The following is a 19,581-nucleotide window of genomic DNA, read 5'->3' as shown; positions in this document are numbered from 1 at the left end:
ATTTAATAAAATTTTAAAAAATCAATAATTGTTGTTCCCACAAGTCACTAAAACACAAAAACGCCGGAAAATATGGTTCAGGTTAAAAAAGACAGTTCTCCTTTAATTTAACTTTATCACAACTGGACATTTAATATATTAAACAGCTGATTTTACAGCCTATATTTTAGCATCTCATTAACAAAAGGAAAATACTATAGAGTCCAGGTTAAAAAATAAAGTTTTTTTTATTGTAACACTGTCTATATGGTATTTGTGCATTAATTAAAATACAAATAAAAAACCAATAGAGTCCAGGTTAAAAACACCGGAGTGTTCCTTAATGTCACACACAAGAAACCACAGTTGTTGATTTTTCTGTCCCTCTGATGCTCCTAAACAGTTAATTGTTAGTCGAGGAGGTGACGACTTGTTTCGCTGTTGGCTCGTGCTGAATCCTCCTCACACGTGAGCGCGCGGCGGAAGACGGAGGAGCCTCCCTCTCGGCCTTCAGGAGGGGCTGAAGGTGACTCTCCTCTCGGCTGAGATGCACAGCGAGCTGCTGGGGGTCCGACCGGCCCGCGACACGCTCCTGCTCCGGGAATAACGACGCACACACCAGCGGGGGGCTTTACGCGTTAAACCAAAAAACCTTCCGAGCGGGTCATTTTTTCCTGCTTTTTAGAGGACACAGCTGCTGATCAGGAAACAGGAGGACATCTGTGTCCGTCTGTCTGGGCTCCGGTGGTGGGTGTGCATGCATGTGTTCTGCACCGTACGGGCGGAAGAAGCGCCCAAGGTCTGCAGGGAGCATTTTTCCCGTCAGCAAAGTGGCGCAGACGGAGCTGGAGCGCAGAGAGAGCACGGAGGGGGCCGTGGACGGCAGCAGGATGGTGAGTGCCGAGATAAGTCATCGCTGTTAATCATTAGTAAGAGCTCCGTGTTTAGCTCTGCACCAAAGGACAGCTTCTATTTACCAAATAGAGCCGATGTTATCATGTGCAGGTGCAGCAGCAGTTGCGCAAAATGGACAAAAAACAAACAATTTTTATTGCTATATTTTTTTATTTGAGATTTGAGGTTGCTTTTCTCGACCTTAACTAACAGTCGGTGGTTTGTTTTTTTTTTTTCTCCAGACAGTGCAGGAATTTAACACCCTGGTCGCGCTGTACCGGGAGCAGGTCATCTCCGTCGGGGAGATCTCCATCGACTGTCCGTCTCTGCGGGCTCAGATGCACCACACGCGGTCCAAAGGATGCTCCATGGCCCGGGCTGCACACCAGGACCTCACCGTCATCTCAGTTTCAGGGTAGGAAGCAAACAAAGACGCATTATTATGACACAAGAATTTTTTTTTTATTTGACATTAACACACACACACACACACACACACACACACACCTGCCCCCACTTGTTTGTTTCCACGCACGTTTGAACCTCCTTTATTAAAGGCTTATCATGCTTTAAACAGTTAAAAAAAAAAAAGCATTTTAATGGCACACACAGTAGCTAAGTTATTGAAGCAACACATTTTTCTGCTTTTAGTTTTTTTTCTATTGCTGCTGCCATTATTATATATATACTTAATAGGTTGCCATTTTGTCACATTTTTCTCTTTTATTTATTTATTTATTTATTTTTCTTTTGTATGTATTTTTTTCGTTCGTGTATTGTGTAACATGCAAGGTCATTATTTTGTATTTTATTAATTTCTTTATATTAATGTTTGAAATTTTATTTAATGTATTGATATATTTAATATTTTATTTTATTTTATTTTTATGTTTTTTTTCTATTTGTATATTGTTTATAAAACAAAACACTAAAAAAACAACAATGATCAAATGGGCACAGCTGGAAAGTGGACAGTTTAACTTCCATGAAGCCACCACTTCCTCACAAAATTTGAAAGCCACTGAGAAAAGGCTTTATTGAACAAGGATGTCCTGTTTTCAGCACATATAAAACAGTACTGCAGGAAAGTTGCAGTATAAACAAAATGTGAAAAGACTGAGGCCCATGAAAGTAACAGTATTCATCAACAAACTACACCACAAACAGGCCAAGGTCATCTGCATAAGGGACATCATTGAAAACACAGAGATTAACTGAGTTTAGCTTGTCTAGTTTTACGAGCCTCTGCAGATGTTCCTCTTTTTTGTTAGAAACACTGGAAAATTGGCCCTTAAAAACTGAAGTAATTTATTAAAGTGGATGTAATGATATCACTGTTTGGTACTGCAGTTCAAATAAATGATGCTACTGTCGTGTAACTTTGACAAAAGTTCACTCTGCAATTTAATTTTGATCACTTTTAATGAAATAAAGGAAAAATTGTGGAAATTCATGTCCCAAAACCTGGATTTGCAGCAAGTGTGTTTGAACTTGGTCAGCTTTAATGTAAAGTTCCCTCTTGCCTGTTTGTCTGATCATATATTTTCTTTATTTTCCCTCCTCCCTTTCATTCTGTTGTCCTCTCCTCCCTCCTCCTCTTCCTCCACCTCTTCTCGCTGCAGACTCGAGGACGGGGAGATCCACCCTGAGATCTGTCGGCTCTTCATCCAGCTGCAGTGCTGCCTCGAGATGTTCATAACAGAGATGCTCAAATCCATGTGCCTGCTGGGGGTGCTGCAGCTGCACAGAAAAAGTACCGTCTCTCACACACACACACACACACGCACACACACAGACACACACAGTACCATCATTTTTAAAGGCACACACACACACATACACACACAAAGTGTCAGTCAGATGAACAACATTTTGGGGATTGATGTAAATCAAACAAGCAGTGACTCGTTCAACATAAAAACCTACATATGCATCACACGACTATCTGTATTTGTTTGGTTTTAATACTCAATGTCTGCCCATTAATAAGAAAAAAAGCCAGTAAAATGTTAAAATGGGCTTTTTCCCACCACAGAAAACATTTGACCTGTGACAGTGGGACAAACACAGGTGTAAATAATGAAATAATTTAATCAAGATGCTCCAGTTTCAGCTTGTCACACAGTCTTGGCTCACTGGGACATTTGAACAGAGCTGAGCATGGTTAATGTTATCAGTAACACCTGTGCTCCTCCTGCTGGGACAAGTCCAAACGTCTGCTGAGAGACAGGCCCGGCGCTGCGATAACAACACGTTTAATTCCTCTTTTAAAAAGACAAATACGACACTAAAAACACAAGTAATGAAAAATGCATTTAACAAAAAAGTTAAGTGTTTAGTGTTTTTAGTGAGTGTGTGTTTAAAGGTGTGTGTTTATGTTCATGCCAGTTGACTCAATGACGAAGCAGTAAGAGTGCCCTGTAACATAAAGGTGCATAACTTTCTCGTGGATTCACATAACTTTAAAGAAAGAAATTCACATAACTTCATAGAGAGATTAACACACACACAGGTAATAATAATAGAGAGCAGGGAGAGAATTAAATTTATTTCCAGTGTCAGTCTGGTTAAGTTAAGCAAACACACAGATGTACAGACATACATACACACACATTCACCATTTTGCCACTAGTTGTTGCAGGGAGACATCAGCGGACTAATGATGAGCATTTGTGAGGCTGTGTATGTGTGACCATGTAAACACTTTGGTGCATGTGCATACGTAATTGCATCCGTTACAAATTTCACTGCTCTTCAGGTCTGTTAAACTTTCTGTTTTTCTACTTGAAATCCTCATTTTAAATACATATTTTAATGAAGAGCTCATTTGCAAAAACATAAGAGCCATTCTTAAAATGAATAAACCACCTTAGTATTCTTGAATGCATAGTAAAAATAATGAATTAATTGAAATATGGTTAAAATGCATGCATAAAACCTCTGCTTACATATTTTTTTCATTTGGGTTTCTCAGTCATATCTGAAGATCAGAGTCTGTTCACTGTTTAAACAGCAGAGGGCAGTACAGAGTTACTAATATTTTTAAATAAGAGATCATACAGATGGATCATTTCTTTTGCACATACAAAAAAATGTTTGCAAAAAAACATGCCAGTCCCCGCAGGCCCACAGAATATTCAAATTATTCACTTTCTTTATCATGAGTAGAAATGGTGTCTTAGTTGCTTTGAATGTGTTTGAGTTATTTGTCGACGATGCCTCAGTTCTGCCGTCTCTTTTTGGACCTGAAGGAACAGACTCTGAGCCGAGGTTGGACCTGAGGGTGGATGAAAGCTCGGACGTTCCCATCCTGGAAGACCGATCTTCCTCGCCCATAGACTTCCCGCAGGAGCAGTGGCTGGTGGGAATGGACATTCAGAATATAGAGAGGTACACCGACTGCACCTGCTTTTAAAAAGGCATTCTTGCACTGATGTGATGAACTGTATTCTTCTGCCGTTGAGAATTCAGAATCTTTCATCCAAATTAAAAACAAGTTGGTGTTTGTTTTCGCAGAGATATGCGAGAGATGCGAAACCTTCTCAGCAAACTCAGGGACACGATGCCATTGCCACTGAAAAACCAAGGTATGACATGTTTGTGACTGATAAAATTCAAAACATTAGTAGTGTTACAGTCCAGACACACCTTGTTGCACTCAGTATTACAGTAGTTTCCTGAAAATGTAATAAAATCAGCATTTAACCCGTCAAAAATGTGCTTAAACCCAATGTTGTAACAGACCAATAACATACTTAAATGTCCTGACTGTCATTGTAATAACATTTTAACCTTTAATGTTTTAACTGTCAGGTGCGTCTTTATTTTTGCAACAAATAAAGTATACTTTTTATTCTTGGAAAAAACTGACATCTTACATTTATACTGATAGGTGCACAAAGTGTGCCATTGAAACCCATTCAAACTTGCAGTTTGAATGGGTTTCATCAAAGCATAAAAATACACATTGTATTATTTCTGGGTGTCATTCTGGGCTTTTTGCCTCGAAATTTGTAATTTTTTACAGTTTTCCACCTCGTGGCATCATTTTACCATATTTGGCATATGGAAAAAATACATGCTATTTCCACCAGGTGCACTTTCACGATCAATGTCGCTGCTAATCATTGACATATCCCAGGCTGTGTTCATAAATCTACTTTAGATGTAGTATATTGAAAATAATTCAATAACCCTACGCATGAACCGTACTCAAGACAAATTTTTCAAGTTGACCCGGGCAAAGTACACAGTGTTCAGACTAAATAGATGAACTGGACTGAAGGGTCAGTTGGGTCCAGGCCAAGGCCCCTGATATGAAAGCCTCCAAATTTATAACTATTTGCTCCAGTGGAAGAAGATCAGTGTTTTTGATGATGTACATGCATGATTCTTGCACTTTTAGGGTTGTTCCTATGTGATTGAACTTAGAACTTGGAAGAAGCATTGGACTAAAGCATCAGCTAAAAGTAAAGTTGTGTTTCCATCCATCTGTGTTTGTTTCAGACGACAGCAGCTTGTTGAATCTGACTCCTCACCCGCTGATCAGACAGAGGAAGAGACGCTTCCCTGGACTCTGCTGCATGGTGTCTGGCTGAGAGGACAGCACTACGGTCCACACATAGGAAAGGACTGTCATTTTAATTTATGATGTATATTAAATAAGAGATTTATGAATCTTATTTCATTATAATCTTTATTTAGTTACAGTATTTTCCCCAATATTATCTGAAATTGTAATATTGTAGTACTTGTTATCTAATTCTACACCATTTGTCTTTTTCATCTTGAGGCTAAATTTTTTGGCTGATCGGTTTTGAGTTCTGCGACTCACCCTTTTTAGGTTTGGTTGGCTTAGTGGCATAACATTTTGGGTCTGGTTTGGCTATTTTCATGTATTTTAAGAAACCTTCCAAGTGGATTATACATACACAATTATCCAGTGGAAAGGGGAAAATAGTGAAGCCAAAGTGTTTCATTAGCTTGATGACCTAACAGTCAGTCTTAGATTAAAAAAAAAAAAAAAAAAAGATACCATAAGTGTTTTAACAGGTCGGACCCCAAAGACAAATACAGGCCGGGTTTGGGTTCAGTTTTAGGCTTTGAAAAATGTTTTTGTTTTCTGTCATTTTCAGTCATCTTTTTTTTCTTACATATGCAGCCATCCCTCCTTATTTTTCTTTTTTGTGCCATTTTTATATAACGAAATAATTTAAAAAATGTACATATTCAGGCTATGCACTGGCATCTTTGCTTCTCAGCTGTCTCACTGTGCTCGTGTCACACCTCCATGTTTGAATGTGTCGCAGTGTGAGATGTTTTAGTGCCAAAAACCTCCTGTAGTATTTCATCCGGACATCACTCAGTAGAGGCTCTTGCCAGGTGAGTCTCTATCTGCCTGTACGCCCTGTAGACAAAGCAATTCATATACAGTTGAAAGATGCAAACACTTAATTGGCTCCATTAATTATAATACTTATTTTTCATATAGAAAGATAAGCAAATGCCGCTACAAAGCTTTGCCTAAATTTTGCCTTTTACACATCTTAGGCAGATCTTCAGCCTTTCTGCTCTCACCCAGATAGCAGATGATGATGCATGATGATGTTGGTAAGTTAGTCTTTTCAATACTTTGGCATAGACAGAGATATTCATAAACTACTGGATGTATTATTATGAAATGTAGTCTGGAGAGAGGATGATTTGTGAACATTTAGGTAAGCCCTAAACTCCTTTTGCACCAATTCAAGGTGAAAATTTCCGACAACCAACACTTTAGTTCACAGCAGGGAGCCTTGAAAACTATTGGCTAGATTTGATTTATATTATATGGCATTTTTATGAAATTTGCTGTGGATATTTATGGTCTCCAGAGGATGAAAGCTAATATTACTGACATTAGCATTATATTACAACTATAAACTTCCATATGTACCATGAAATATCAAGAAACCTATCATAAGTGGGCAGATTGCATATGAAAAGTATCAATCACAAGCCTACTCCCCAGAGGATAAACCTTTATATGTAAAAATAGACCTCCTCAAACACTTTTTTGGTAAAAAAAAAAAAAAAAGTACTACAAAAAATGTTTCTTCTAGGGCATGTTAACAAATCTACCAAATCTATTTTTTTTTTCCCAAAACAGATTTTGTTCTCAAAAATTAGCATTTTTCCACAACTTCATTCTAATAATATCCAGAGTTATAAAATTAAAAATATGTCTTAGAAAATTGCAACTTGTAATTGCATAGCTTAACTTGTAGAGTTTCTCTAATACTCCTTTAAAATAGTAGTCGAATTAACTAGCAGGACTTGTTTTATACAAACGCACAGTTTGTCATTAGCAGTCTTCCCTGAAAAACAACAATTTTAACTTTCAGCTTTCCATCACAAGGGCTTTGCAGATAATCCACATACAACAAACAGAATTGAAAAGGCCGGAAACATACAAAAAAACCTAGTTAAAATCTGTTCATTCATAGAGCCATTTTCCCATTGAATCTAAGTGTAATTTGTAAATTTGTGTTTGTGATGTTATTTTATTTCTTTACTGTAATCTAAAGTGGTGATGTCTAAGTTGCTAAATTCTTTGTTTGGGCATGTATATGACTCAAAGTATGCCATGTAGTAAGTGTGTCCTGCAATGTAGAGAATCCACAGCTAAACGTATGTACAGCTTAGGACATTTTATAATGTGAATAAAGTTTTATATACAAGTAACATAATATTTCTTTCTTTATTGTCTTTATCTTAACCAGTTCAGGGCATGCCTCAGTCTGTAAATCATCTTAAGTACATAATGTGTTTAAATTCTGTTGTTACATTACACATTTAAAAAAAAAAAAAAAAAGACAAACTATTCCTTTAAGTAATCAAATAGGCAGTCGGCTACACACAAAAAAAACATCATTTGCTGGGAAATTTAATTTATATCTAATGTTTTTAAAATTATTCTACTAAATCCAATTGTTTGGATTTTTTTCCCATTTGGAAGATTTCTTCTTATTTTTTGAAAAATCTAGACACTTTGTGCAGACATTGTGCTTTCCATTTTGCAAGGTTTCATTTATTATATGTATTATATGTATGTATATATATATATATATATATATCTTGTAACACAATGCATACTTTCTTTTCTCCTATTTCCCTCCCAATGTCTTGGAAAAAATAATAACGCCAAACCAAATAACAATATTTCATTCCGTTAATATAATATGTCAAAATGTTCCAGTCATCTACCAGGCAATAACACATTCATGGACCAGTTGCAATCATGTGTAGTGCCAGATTGTGCAAATCTTTGGATAACTGAAGTGTTCTCCCCCTCAGTATCTCGAACTGTCAAGTCTCAAACACAAAACATCTGGTTTACGTCTCAGCAGCTGGGAAACTCCAGAGCTCTTAACTTCCCGTAACGACGAGGAACAAGAAGGTTATGTAAAATGCGCTGCTGCTGTTTTCTCATTAGTGTCATTATTAACAAAAAGTAGTTTTTATTTTCGGACACAGATTAGGCAATGTAACTCTAAAAAAAAACACAGAGGTTATAAATTGCTGCTGGTAACTCAAGTCAGATTCAGTTCTGCTTGCAGTGCAGAATACCCTGAGTGAGAGGACTAACTGCCCAAATATACAGTCACACACAGGAGCTGCCAGACTGTGTGCATTAATATCTGTTGAAGAGGACATCTGTATATGTGGTGAGTCAGATGTAGCTTTTTTATGCATGTTCCTTTGTTGTTTTGTATTATTTTATTTATTTATTCCCTTTTTGGGGGGTCTTTTTTATTAAATTCTTTTTTATGCATTATTCAAAAACACTGAATTAATCTATTAATGAAATGTGCTGCCTTAGCTTATTTTTTATGTGTATCAGAAATATATTTTGTAATATGGATGGAAAATATGGATTGCATGAAAAACTTTGGAGTTTAGAGAATTTTTTAAAAATGTTAAGAACTTTTTTTTAGGGAATGCAGAAAATTATCAGCTGCAGTGAAGTGCTGCATATTGCATTTTGAAGTGAGTATAGTACAATTTACGGTTAATTGATGTACCAACTCGCCATGTTCATATTAGGATGTTTCTCTGCAGAGAATCTGCAGGAGCATCAACTTTTTTAATTTTGAGTAGATTATTGATGTTGACGTGTGCATTTGAGAATCAGTGGTGTGATTTTATCTGTTATTAGTGATGCTTCATTTTGTTTATTCAAAGTACAATAAAGCATCAGTATAATAGAAATCTAAATAAATCTGACTGATTCTGTATATCAGATTATTTTCAGAGGTGGTAAAACCAGTGCAAACTTCCATGATGGCTCCTTCCAGCCGTTTGGTCCTGCTGCTCCAGCTCCTCAGCTGGATATCAGTTGGCCTGGCTTGTTTCTGTGACCGGTACCCCTGGGGATCCTGGTCAGCCTGCAGCAAGACCTGCAACCACGGCACTCAGCACAGACACAGGTGGGACACTCTGATACAGATGAGACACTGTACAAATAAGTGAGACACAAGATACACACAGATATTTAGGCTTTTAGGCCAGAATTAGAAGTATAGCATGCTGTGTTGTAAATTTTGCAAGTCGAAACTGTTGTCAAAATAGAGCCAGTCATTGTGAAATCAAGAGTGATTTCATTCTTATTTACTCTGCCGTTTTTCAGTTATTGTTGTGAAATACAAACACTTAAAGCAGATGTTGCCAACAGATCCTGTAAGTATTTTCTCACCCTTTTTTTCTTTTTAAACAGAAAATTTACTTATGATGATGGTTATTTCTGGAAAAGCAGCTGCAAGCAGCTGTGTGACAAACATGACAGCAGAGCTTGTAATGAGCAGACCTGTCCAATCAACTGCCTGCTGACAGAATTTGGGCCTTGGTCCGACTGCTCTCCCTGCGCCAAGAAACAGGCAAGAAACACACAGATGACACTGCAAAACCCTGACAGATTCCCTGTCACAGCTGTGTTTTAATTTTATGTGACAATACATGACTGTTCTTTTCTCTGTACTGTTTTTATAGCAATCTCTTTCAACCATTGATCAATAAGTTGGTAATAGGCTAGAATTTTTTTTAAAAAGTGTGAAGTTTTTATTCAAATAAACTTTTTCTCACATGTTGTCGCCAGTTACGGACGCGGTCTGTCCAGAGGCCGTCCCAGTTTGGTGGCTCGGCCTGCAGCATGGAGCTGACAGAGGAGAGACCCTGTCACCCCTCCACAGAGTGCAAGTTACCACCCATCGACTGCAAAGGCGACTTCAAGTGTGATAATGGCAAGTTGTGTTTTTACATTACCGATGTGTTAAGGAATCAAGGAAAATGTGCAATACTCTGTTGTTTTTATATTAATTTTAAGTATCCCAGCCTATTGAGGGAACCAAGTTAACATCTTTTCAGTTACATGCACACTTTTTTAACCTCTGATCTGCTGCCACAACACAAAAATAAAGACGCATAACATTTTCTTTTTCTCTAAACATTCTTTCTGCTGCAGGACGCTGCATCAACTCAACACTAACATGCAACAGACAAAACGACTGTGGAGATAACACTGATGAGAAGGACTGTGGTGATTTCAAGATAGTGTGTCCAGCGGAGAAGAGAGTGGCCCCCGGGGCTGACCTGGTGGGAAATGGGTAGGCTAAAGGTCAAAAGGTTACAACTTTTTTAACATCCCTTCCCATCCCACCCCTGCTGGGTTTGTAAATTAGATTTCTTTTACAAGTATTCTACTGTTTCCCCACTTAAAACACATTTATAGTCTTATATTTTGCATGTTGCATTGAATTTGTTATTCTTTGAAAAGTGTCCAGCTCTACGTTTTAAAGACTAAATTTTGTTTTTGTCAACATGCATGTATACATTTTGGAAAAAAATATTTTATTGTAAAGAAAAACTCATTTTACAACACCTTTTTGCTACAGAATTAATTTGTTTATAAAACTTTGCTAATGAATTACATCTATCAGTAAACAAAAGTTCATTTTACAAACATTTACCATGATTATAAATAAAAAAAACACACAAAAAATACTCATTTGCTCCACTTTACTGCTCTGCAATTTCATTTTTCATTATCTGACATTAATAATGATAATGGTAATAAAGATAATCATAATATTGACCAATAATATCACTTTGCTAATGTTTTGTTGGACTGTAGTGCTTATTGTACAAGAAAAGTCACTGAGATTTGGTTTTCTCTGATTTGTGATTGAAGGTTTGATGCTCTGGCAGAGGTGCCAAGGGGAGCTGTACTGGACAACATGTTTATGGGAGGAAGCTGCATTATCAGAAGGCCGCAGTCCACGCTGCTCTACCACCGAATCCCCCACAACTTTGAGAGCTTTGACATTAAGGTACTTTTATTTCATAATATTTAATTGTACAGCCCCTTTAGTAAAGTTAGCCTACTTCCTGACTTCTGACTTCAACATATACATCTCAGAATTGTTCAGTGATTTGAGATGTGTTGCTCTCACTAACTAACTGTAGGCCAGAATCATAGTGACAAAAAAATGGGAACAGTAACATTAGTTTTTTCCTTCAGGCCTTAATGTGTTGTGAACAGCAAAATCTCCAAATACCACTAATAGAAATTCCCAATGTTATGAGCATTTCAGTCTACTTTAGTATATATTTGACCACTAGGAGCAGCTATGGCCAGACATCGCATCCTGCTCAGAGGCTTCAATGTAATAATTTTGAAAAAAAAAAAGAACATTTTTTCTTAGTTTTGGCTTTTTGTTACTGTTCTGTCTGTTATAAACCTTGATTAACAGATGTAGTTGTGTTTGTAAAGGTTGGACAGGTGGAGGACTTCAGCACCGATCCCCAGCCGCTGGAAACTGAGTCAATCAACGTTAATCCGACCAGTTCTCCTGGAACCAGCCAACAAGATGGACATGAACAAGTCCTTTTCTTCCCCATCCCTTTCCACCCCTTATTCTTCTACAGAAGGACCTACATGACTCAAATCAGCTCCAACAAGGCGGCTTTTGAAGCTTCAAAGAAATCAGTGAGTGGCTAAACAAAGACACACATTTGTAGTGATATACCTGTGAGAACTTTATTCATATTATACATTCCCTAATCCTCTGAGCTTAACATAAAGTCGTAAGGACCAAACAAAATATCATTTGACAAAAAAGTCCTCACTTTCAAGGTCTGAAACATGGTCCCCACAAGGTATAGATACAAGAATATGTGTACACACGTGTGTTTGAATGCACACCCAAAGCAGGTTTCAGCTGAACTGTCCTCCTTCATCTCTCCCGCCCTCTTCCTTTTTGGCCTTTTGTAGGACTCCAAATTTATCCGGGTGAACCAGGTTCTGCCTGTGTCCACGTTCAAGGTGAGGGACCCCGAGGACCTTGTCCTGACACAGCCCTTCCTTGAGTTTCTTAATGCTCTTCCTCTTGAGTACAACTACGCCCTCTACAGGGACATCTTTCAGCGCTTCGGGACGCACTACTACAGTTCAGGGAAACTGGGAGGCCTCTATGACCTGTGGTACCAATACAGCCGAGAGGTGCTCACCAGTTCAGGTACAACAGCACAGCCTGGTGGTCAGATTTCAAAATGACACCCTGAACTGCACTGGTAACCCAAAAGTCTGAACAGTGCTTTTTGATGCTGGTAAGATGTTAAAACTTCTCTTACACATCAAACTCATGATAATGTATTCTGATTACATTTGAAAAAGAAAAGGAGAGACAGAGTTCTCTCTCCATACATTAGACCGTGATTTCAGCACATAGCATTGCCTACGCAAGGATTCGCAGAAACATTTATAAGTTGTTGGGGGTTTTTTTACCCATTATTTGTCAGAAGGTTGTATCTCTAAAGGTAATCTGATCCTGCATGTTTTCTTTGTTCTCAGGGAAAAAATCAATGTTTAATATTTCCTCAAGAGTGTGTAGGTTACAGATAAAACTAAATATTCACCTAATTTTTGCCATGCAAATGTAACATAATATCAAAGAGTCTTTAACATTTTTTGATGAACAGTTGAGCACACCACAAAGACGACAGCCAGTAGTTCTGCACCGGCGTCCTCCAGGAAACCAGAAGCCCCAAATAAGTAGACTGTTGTTGAATAAACAGAACAAGAGGAAAATGTAGTGTACCTGTCATTTAAATATAAAAGACCAACCAACACCCACAATGTTTTATTGTCTGTTGTTTTGTTTCTGCATCATGTTGCTCTACACACTCCCACAGGTCAAACAGAAAACCACATCAAAGGCTGCCTGGCCCAAGAGACGACCTGGACCGTCATCCTCTACTCCCAACACAAAAGTACAATACGATGCGGCGACAACAGGATGACTCAGAAATATGAAGGTTTATTACAAAATTTGCCAGAAAGCACATCTTTAACTGTTTATGGATGACTGATTGTGAAGATCGTATTACAACCGCTTTCATGTATTTGAAATTTCTTTGTTCCAGGCTCATACATTAAGGCAGCAGAGAAGTCTTTCTCCATGGTTAGAGGAGGTCGAACCAGAGAGGCGGCAGCTCTGGCCTGGGAGAGGCAGGGCGCCACTCCGGACAAAACATCCTTCAAGAACTGGGCCAAGTCTCTTCTAGACAACCCTGTTGTGGTCGAATGCAAGGTTCAACAATCACTGAAATGTCTTTGATCCTTTGAAATGTTTTTAAAACGTACCAAAAGCTGATGTTGGGTTCATGTATGTGTGTGTTCGTCCAGGTGCTTTCCATCATAGATCTGGTTCGGGGGATCCCATGTGCTGTTACAAAGAGGAGACACCTGAGGAAGGCGCTGCTGCAGTACCAGGAGGAGTTCGATACCTGCAAGTGCTCTCCCTGCCCCAACAACGCCAAGCCCGTTCTCTCCGGCACAGAGTGCAAATGTATTTGCCAAACTGGCACATATGGCACCAACTGTGAGACACGAGCTCCAGACTACACTTCAGGTACAGCAGGACAACTGCTGAACACAGCAGAGTGCTACAGGGGTGACGGGTTTTTTGGAAATGTGGTTTGGTGTGATATCCACAGATGCGGTGGATGGTTACTGGAGCTGCTGGGGGCCGTGGACTCGCTGTGATGGCTCGATGAAGAGACATCGGACGAGGCGATGTGATAACCCCGCCCCCCTCAGAGGAGGCCGACCCTGCAGTGGTCCTGGGAGACACGAGGAGCCATGTCACATCTCCATGTTTAAAAAGTAGGGCAAACCTTTTGCTTAACAAATCGTGATAATTAAGTCAGTTCATTTTTCTTGCCTTTACAGCAATTTGAGTCATACATCCCAAGAAAGAAGGCAATTTAACTCATAATAATCACAAAAAACTTTATTTTGTCACTAAAATATTGGTGTTTTTCAACATTATCACATTGTTATGCAGATATTGCAACCAGTGAAGCACTGCCACTGCTACAAACATTTTAAAATCAAATTTACAAAATGTGTAGGTTCGATTGTGTCTTCATACACATGTGGATTTGCTTTATATTTTGCATTGATGTTTTTGTGTCAAGACAGGAGACCTGTGATAATGACGATGACTTCACTGTCGGCTGGAAGGATGAGCTGCCTCCTGGTGTGCAGGGCTGTCTGAGGCCACAGATTCCCGCCAACAGCTTCCTCAGGGTAAACACTACCAGACCCTCCAGCATGCAGTTAGTGATGAAAATATGCATTATAAGAGCAAAACAGAGAGAGTGATTTATTGCTTATTACTGATAAAAGTGTCAGCTAGCTGACCAAAATGAGAAACATTCACTTCTGTTAGTCTTGTCTCTGTGTGATATGGAAGTTAATTACTGCCAAGAAAATAAATACCTATATGAAAAATAAAATATCAAAACTCAGACAAAAAGTCTTTTAAACCCCCTTTTTTTAAAAAAAAAAAATAATAATAATAATAATAATTCATTTAATACATATGAGAATGGGTAGATTAAATTTGCATTTAAATTTACAAATCTTATAGCATACTTAATCTAAATAATGATGAATTATCTCTTCATTATGCTTTATCAAGTTAAAAAAAGTGTCCAAAATAACAATTTGCATCTCAAAATGACAAAGTATCACTTTGCATCTCTCAATTATGAATTTCCACTTATTGTATCAAAAATATGACTCAGTATGTCACAGTTGTGACATTAGGTAGCTATTATCAATTAATTCTCAAAGAAAAGCATATCATTTGCAGAAGAAGTCAAATGCATTTTGGCGAAATAGTCCAATATAAATCACAATTTTGCCTTATAAGAGCAGGAGTGACATGAAGGAGTAAAAAGACAAAAACATCTAGGAAAAGGAAAGCAACAAATGGGAATATGAATAGTAGAAGAATGAAAAGAGGATTGCAAGTACTGTGAAAACTAAAAGAAAGATGTCCAGGAGGATTTATTCTACTGTGTAATTTCCTAACTGGTATTTATGAACTTTCTCCTCTGACAGAAAGCAAAGCAGTACTATGAATTTGGCGAGGATGAGGAGTTCCAGTGCTATACTGGATTTGACCTGGAGGGTTTTCAATACATCAACTGTCTTCCTGATGGGACGTGGAGTCAACCAAGCGGAAAATGCATCAGTAAGTTTATCACCAGACGAGTGAACTGAAAACCGTGGTTATCTGGTAACCACAGCTCTACAATCTCTCAATACTCATTCTCTATGAACTCAACTATATTGTTTCTGCACCTGATATATACATTAGATTCAGATCCATCTTATTTTTTTGGCTTTTATTTTTTAAGGGAAAGTGTGCCTTCCTCCTGAGATCCCTGATGGCATGACGCTGACGCCCAACAAAGACGAGTACAAAGTTGGGGAGTCAGTGGGTTTTAACTGTGACGAGGCAGGACTGTTGCCGCAGCCACCAGGTTTATACAAATGTGGCAACAGTCTCACCTGGGAGCCCGCGTTACCTGCCGACCTCCGCTGCACTGATGGTACAGTATAATACTCATTTGTTCTCCCACAGTCATGAGAAATTAGGAAAAAAATTCATATCTAATACTTTTCATGCAGGTGTATCACAGAGGAGCTCTAATCTTAAATAAAAGGTAAATTTCCTATTGAAAACCTACAGTTCACAAGGGTTTTCATGAGACAAACTTCTTTTTAACAGACCTTTTTTTTAGGTACAAACATATGTGAATCTGTGTATGAATATGTGTAACATTAATACACTGAACACAAATTCAACACTTATTTTTGCTCCCATTTTTCACAGGTTTGAGTTAAGGATGTCAGTTTTTTTCTTCATGCACGTGATAGATATTACTCTTAATTTTTGGTTGGTTTTGCACAGAACCATTTTAAACAAGGTTGTTTCATCAACGGAAAGTGCAATGCACAACTGAAGTAAAAAAGTTTGTAGCAAAATCGCGGATTACATGGATCCTGTGGACTTTTGTTCTGTTTTTTAAGATTTTTTTTCCAGATAAACAAACATCAACTATTAATAAGACCACTGTACGCTCTTTTTCTATCCAACCATTTCTCACTTGACTTCTCCATAGCTCTCTTCTTTATCCTCTTTCCAATCTGTACAACATGACACACAACGTTTCGGGTTCAGAACCAATTTGTTTTTTGTCAAAATATTCAAAAGGGTTCAAAATTAGGTTTGGGACTGTGAACAGAGCAAGTTCCATGTTGGTGGAAAAGGGGTAACAGTGGATGAGACAGCCAGTGTGTTATTTAGAAAATAGTCTAAATGAAGAAAAAGACTGAAGTGTTTGTTTGTTTCCTGTGTGTAGAGGAACCGTTTGTTCCCGACGGTCAGTGCGGTCCAGGAGAGAAAATGCAGGGCTCTAAATGTGTCTGTATACAACGGGAGAGCTGCCTGTAAGTTTTTATGAGTTTCTTGTTTCTTCTTTATATCTTACGAGCATGTCATTTTTTATAAAAAGTCACTTATGTGAAGCACTTTCAGTTGAATTTTATCTGTTGTGGTATATAAAATGGATATTTTCATTACATCAAATTGTAAACAATTGTCCGTGTTTATCTCAAAACAATTATTTTGTCCCTGTATGTGTTTGCAGTTCTCAACCAGAGAGTCTCTGCATCCTGAACTTAGATGTCGGTGTCACCGTGCCAATGTCCCTGTGCTCCTTCCATGCTGGTCATTGCCACGGTGATCCGATCTTCTTTGTCAACGATGGCGCATGTGACGCGGCTGATTTGGCCAAACTGGAGTGGGCCATGTTCAGAGCCAACATGTCCTCCAAGAGCTCTGTTCAGGAGTCCTGTGATCTCGACACGTGTTATGAATGGGAGACCTGCTCTGGTGAGTTTGATTCAGATAAAACAATGAAATGGTCCTTAAAATGTTGAGTCAATGAATAGCCAAAAATACTTTCTGCACTCATTTAAAGGGGCTGTTTACATGGCAACAGTTTGTGCATGAGACAAACTTTCTGAAACCGGGTTCCAGAGTGTAATCTCTTGAAAATGCAACCCCTCCTTTTTCCGTGTGAACTGGCAATGTGCAAATCCTTTGAGAATGACATTTCAGCTGGACTTGGTTCACTGTACAGCGTTTTCGGATGTTTTTGCGGATCTGTGTGCAAGAGGATTGTTCTCACAGTGTTATCACATGAATGCGGATTTTTTAAAAATGCAAAAGAAAGACTGTCATCATTACTCTAAACTCTGGCTGTTTTTTGAACTTGCAGTCCCTTAAAACTTGTCAGCACCAATTCTATATTCATCAGATCATAGTATTAAAACTTCAAAGTTCAAGTTTCAGTTCTGCAAACTCACCACTAAATACCACTAAATCCTGCACACTAATGATCACAAATGGAGGCTTGAATATTTTAAGACTTAACACAAATGATTTTCCTAATGTTCACTCATCTGTCCTCAGCATCTAAGAAGTGCGAGTGCAGAGCGGCTCGAAACTGCCCCAAAGTTGACACGCACATGTTCTGTGTGAAGCTGACAAGGACCCAGAGGACTCGCAGCATGGACCTGTGCTCTATGGCCGCCCTCAAATGTGCCAGTTATCAGTTTGAGATTGTCAATGAAGGCGTCTGTGCATCCAGATGATCCTCAATCAGTGGTAATATACTGCATTGGTTATTTGCTCCTGCTGTGTTTCATTAGCAGCAGTCAGTCATTTGAGTCTAAATATTGTCACAAAGCCCATCATTGATGCCTGAATGTAGCACAAAAAAACTGATGTCAAAGGGTTAAAAGGAAAGGTACAGAGATAAACATTCCCCTGTCCCAACCTTTTTTTGGAAATATTATGCAGGCATCAAGTGTGTATTTACGATCACGCTTCAGTTATAACATTTAATATTGTTTTGGACTGTATTGATCCACATCCTGTATTCATAAATCCTTTGTATGTCAAAAATGATTTATAAATCATTGCATTTTAGTTTGGTTTTTTTTTAGGTTTTACAGTGTCCCAACTGTCTTGGAATTGGCATTGTAAACAAATGCTTCTTTAGTGGTAAACAAATGTGTTTTATAACATACAGTATATTTTATAACTGAGAAAATTACAATATTACAGCCAATACTGGGTGATGTATGCTCAAATGAACATTTTCTTATGTAAATCTAGTTAAGATGTCTCTTTTCAGAGCATATTGTGCATCACTTTATACTGCTCACTAATGGTCAAAGCACAAAAAAGCAAGTTTACACATGTTGCAGGTGGCATATAATAACACCATGAGAAAAGTGATTGTAGCTGCAGGGGTTAATACAAGCTGTTTAAGGAATCTCATGTATAAATTTACCTGCCTTCTTTATGACTGAGAATGAAATAATACTATAAGGAGTAGCACTACACGTTACCAATCTCAGCTGTGGAGACACTGGTATAGTTGTCTCTTTGTAGGACATTTATATATTGATTTGTCTTTATACTATGATTTTATACCATGTTTGTCTCTAGTTTACTTGATGTTTTGTCTCTTTTATATGGACCCTGAGTCTGAAATAAAGGATTGATGTATTGTTTATATACGGGGAGTAGAGGTTTTGATTGGTCTCCATTAAAATAACCAAAACATAGAATCCCTTTATAAAGCACTGGGTGATTGTAGACCATGCAAAAACTCTTGCACAAAACATTAAGAACTTCCCTGATGTGGAAGAAAAAGAAAAACTTTAAATAATTTTAGTACTGGCAGATTTTTTTTCAGTTATTTTTAGAATTCAGTTTGTATCAGTTCATTATTCTTTGGTAACTGCTGTCATTTCTTTTTTTCCAAATTCACTTTAGCAGAAAGTCACAGTTCTCCAGCTGATTAGATGGTGATTCAGATCACCTGTTGTACAGGGTGTGTGTGTTGGTGGGGGGCTGGCTCCTAATTAGGAATTGAAAGCAGTTTGGTGCATTTCTCCTCTCCTCCTCAGTCGAGTGCAGACCTCATTTTAGCAGATCTTGTGAGCCAGAAACTCTGAACTTTAGGCCCTTTGAGACTCCAGTGCTGTCTTATGCTTTCCTGATAGTTACTCTGTGGATCCCAAAACCTATGTGGGGGGAATGTCGAACCTTTGAAACCTGAGCCTCATTTCTTTTTATTTTAAGACTTGGACATGGAGCACTAAGTCTAAATACCCCAAAAAATCACTAAGTAGACCAGCTAGTTTGACCACCATTCACCTTCATGTAGAGTCAGTGCAGATTTTAACAAATTTCCACCGAAATTTTAGAGATATTTGTCTCAGATCTTGTACTCTCTTTG

At 38.2% G+C, this 19,581-nt stretch overlaps 1 protein-coding gene across 2 annotated transcripts; it reads left to right on the top strand.

The window, feature by feature from the left end:
- Window positions 1–725: 725 nt before the first annotated feature.
- Window positions 726–18,854, top strand: c6 (complement component 6). Of its 2 annotated transcripts, XM_042509229.1 has the most exons (21): window positions 726–872; window positions 1,116–1,288; window positions 2,496–2,626; window positions 4,125–4,263; window positions 9,210–9,341; window positions 9,629–9,788; window positions 10,007–10,151; window positions 10,373–10,514; window positions 11,099–11,237; window positions 11,681–11,896; window positions 12,182–12,425; window positions 13,102–13,224; window positions 13,333–13,499; window positions 13,595–13,820; window positions 13,906–14,074; window positions 14,389–14,500; window positions 15,320–15,452; window positions 15,619–15,813; window positions 16,627–16,714; window positions 16,915–17,159; window positions 17,742–18,854. In XM_042509229.1, exons 1-21 carry the CDS (start codon window positions 741–743, stop codon window positions 17,921–17,923), a joined length of 3,393 nt encoding a protein of 1,130 aa, XP_042365163.1. In that variant the 5' UTR covers window positions 726–740; the 3' UTR covers window positions 17,924–18,854. The 2 variants fall into 2 exon arrangements, with proteins under 2 accessions (XP_042365163.1, XP_042365162.1); XM_042509228.1 differs by lacking the exons at window positions 726–872; window positions 1,116–1,288; window positions 2,496–2,626; window positions 4,125–4,263 and adding an exon at window positions 8,297–8,579 and having other exon boundaries at window positions 9,156–9,341.
- Window positions 18,855–19,581: the final 727 nt, after the last annotated feature.

This window comes from Plectropomus leopardus, chromosome 20, assembly GCF_008729295.1.
Source record: "Plectropomus leopardus isolate mb chromosome 20, YSFRI_Pleo_2.0, whole genome shotgun sequence".
NCBI lineage: Eukaryota > Metazoa > Chordata > Actinopteri > Perciformes > Serranidae > Plectropomus > Plectropomus leopardus.
Note: the sequence above shows the minus strand (reverse complement) of the source record. Positions and strands in the feature narration are given on the sequence as shown.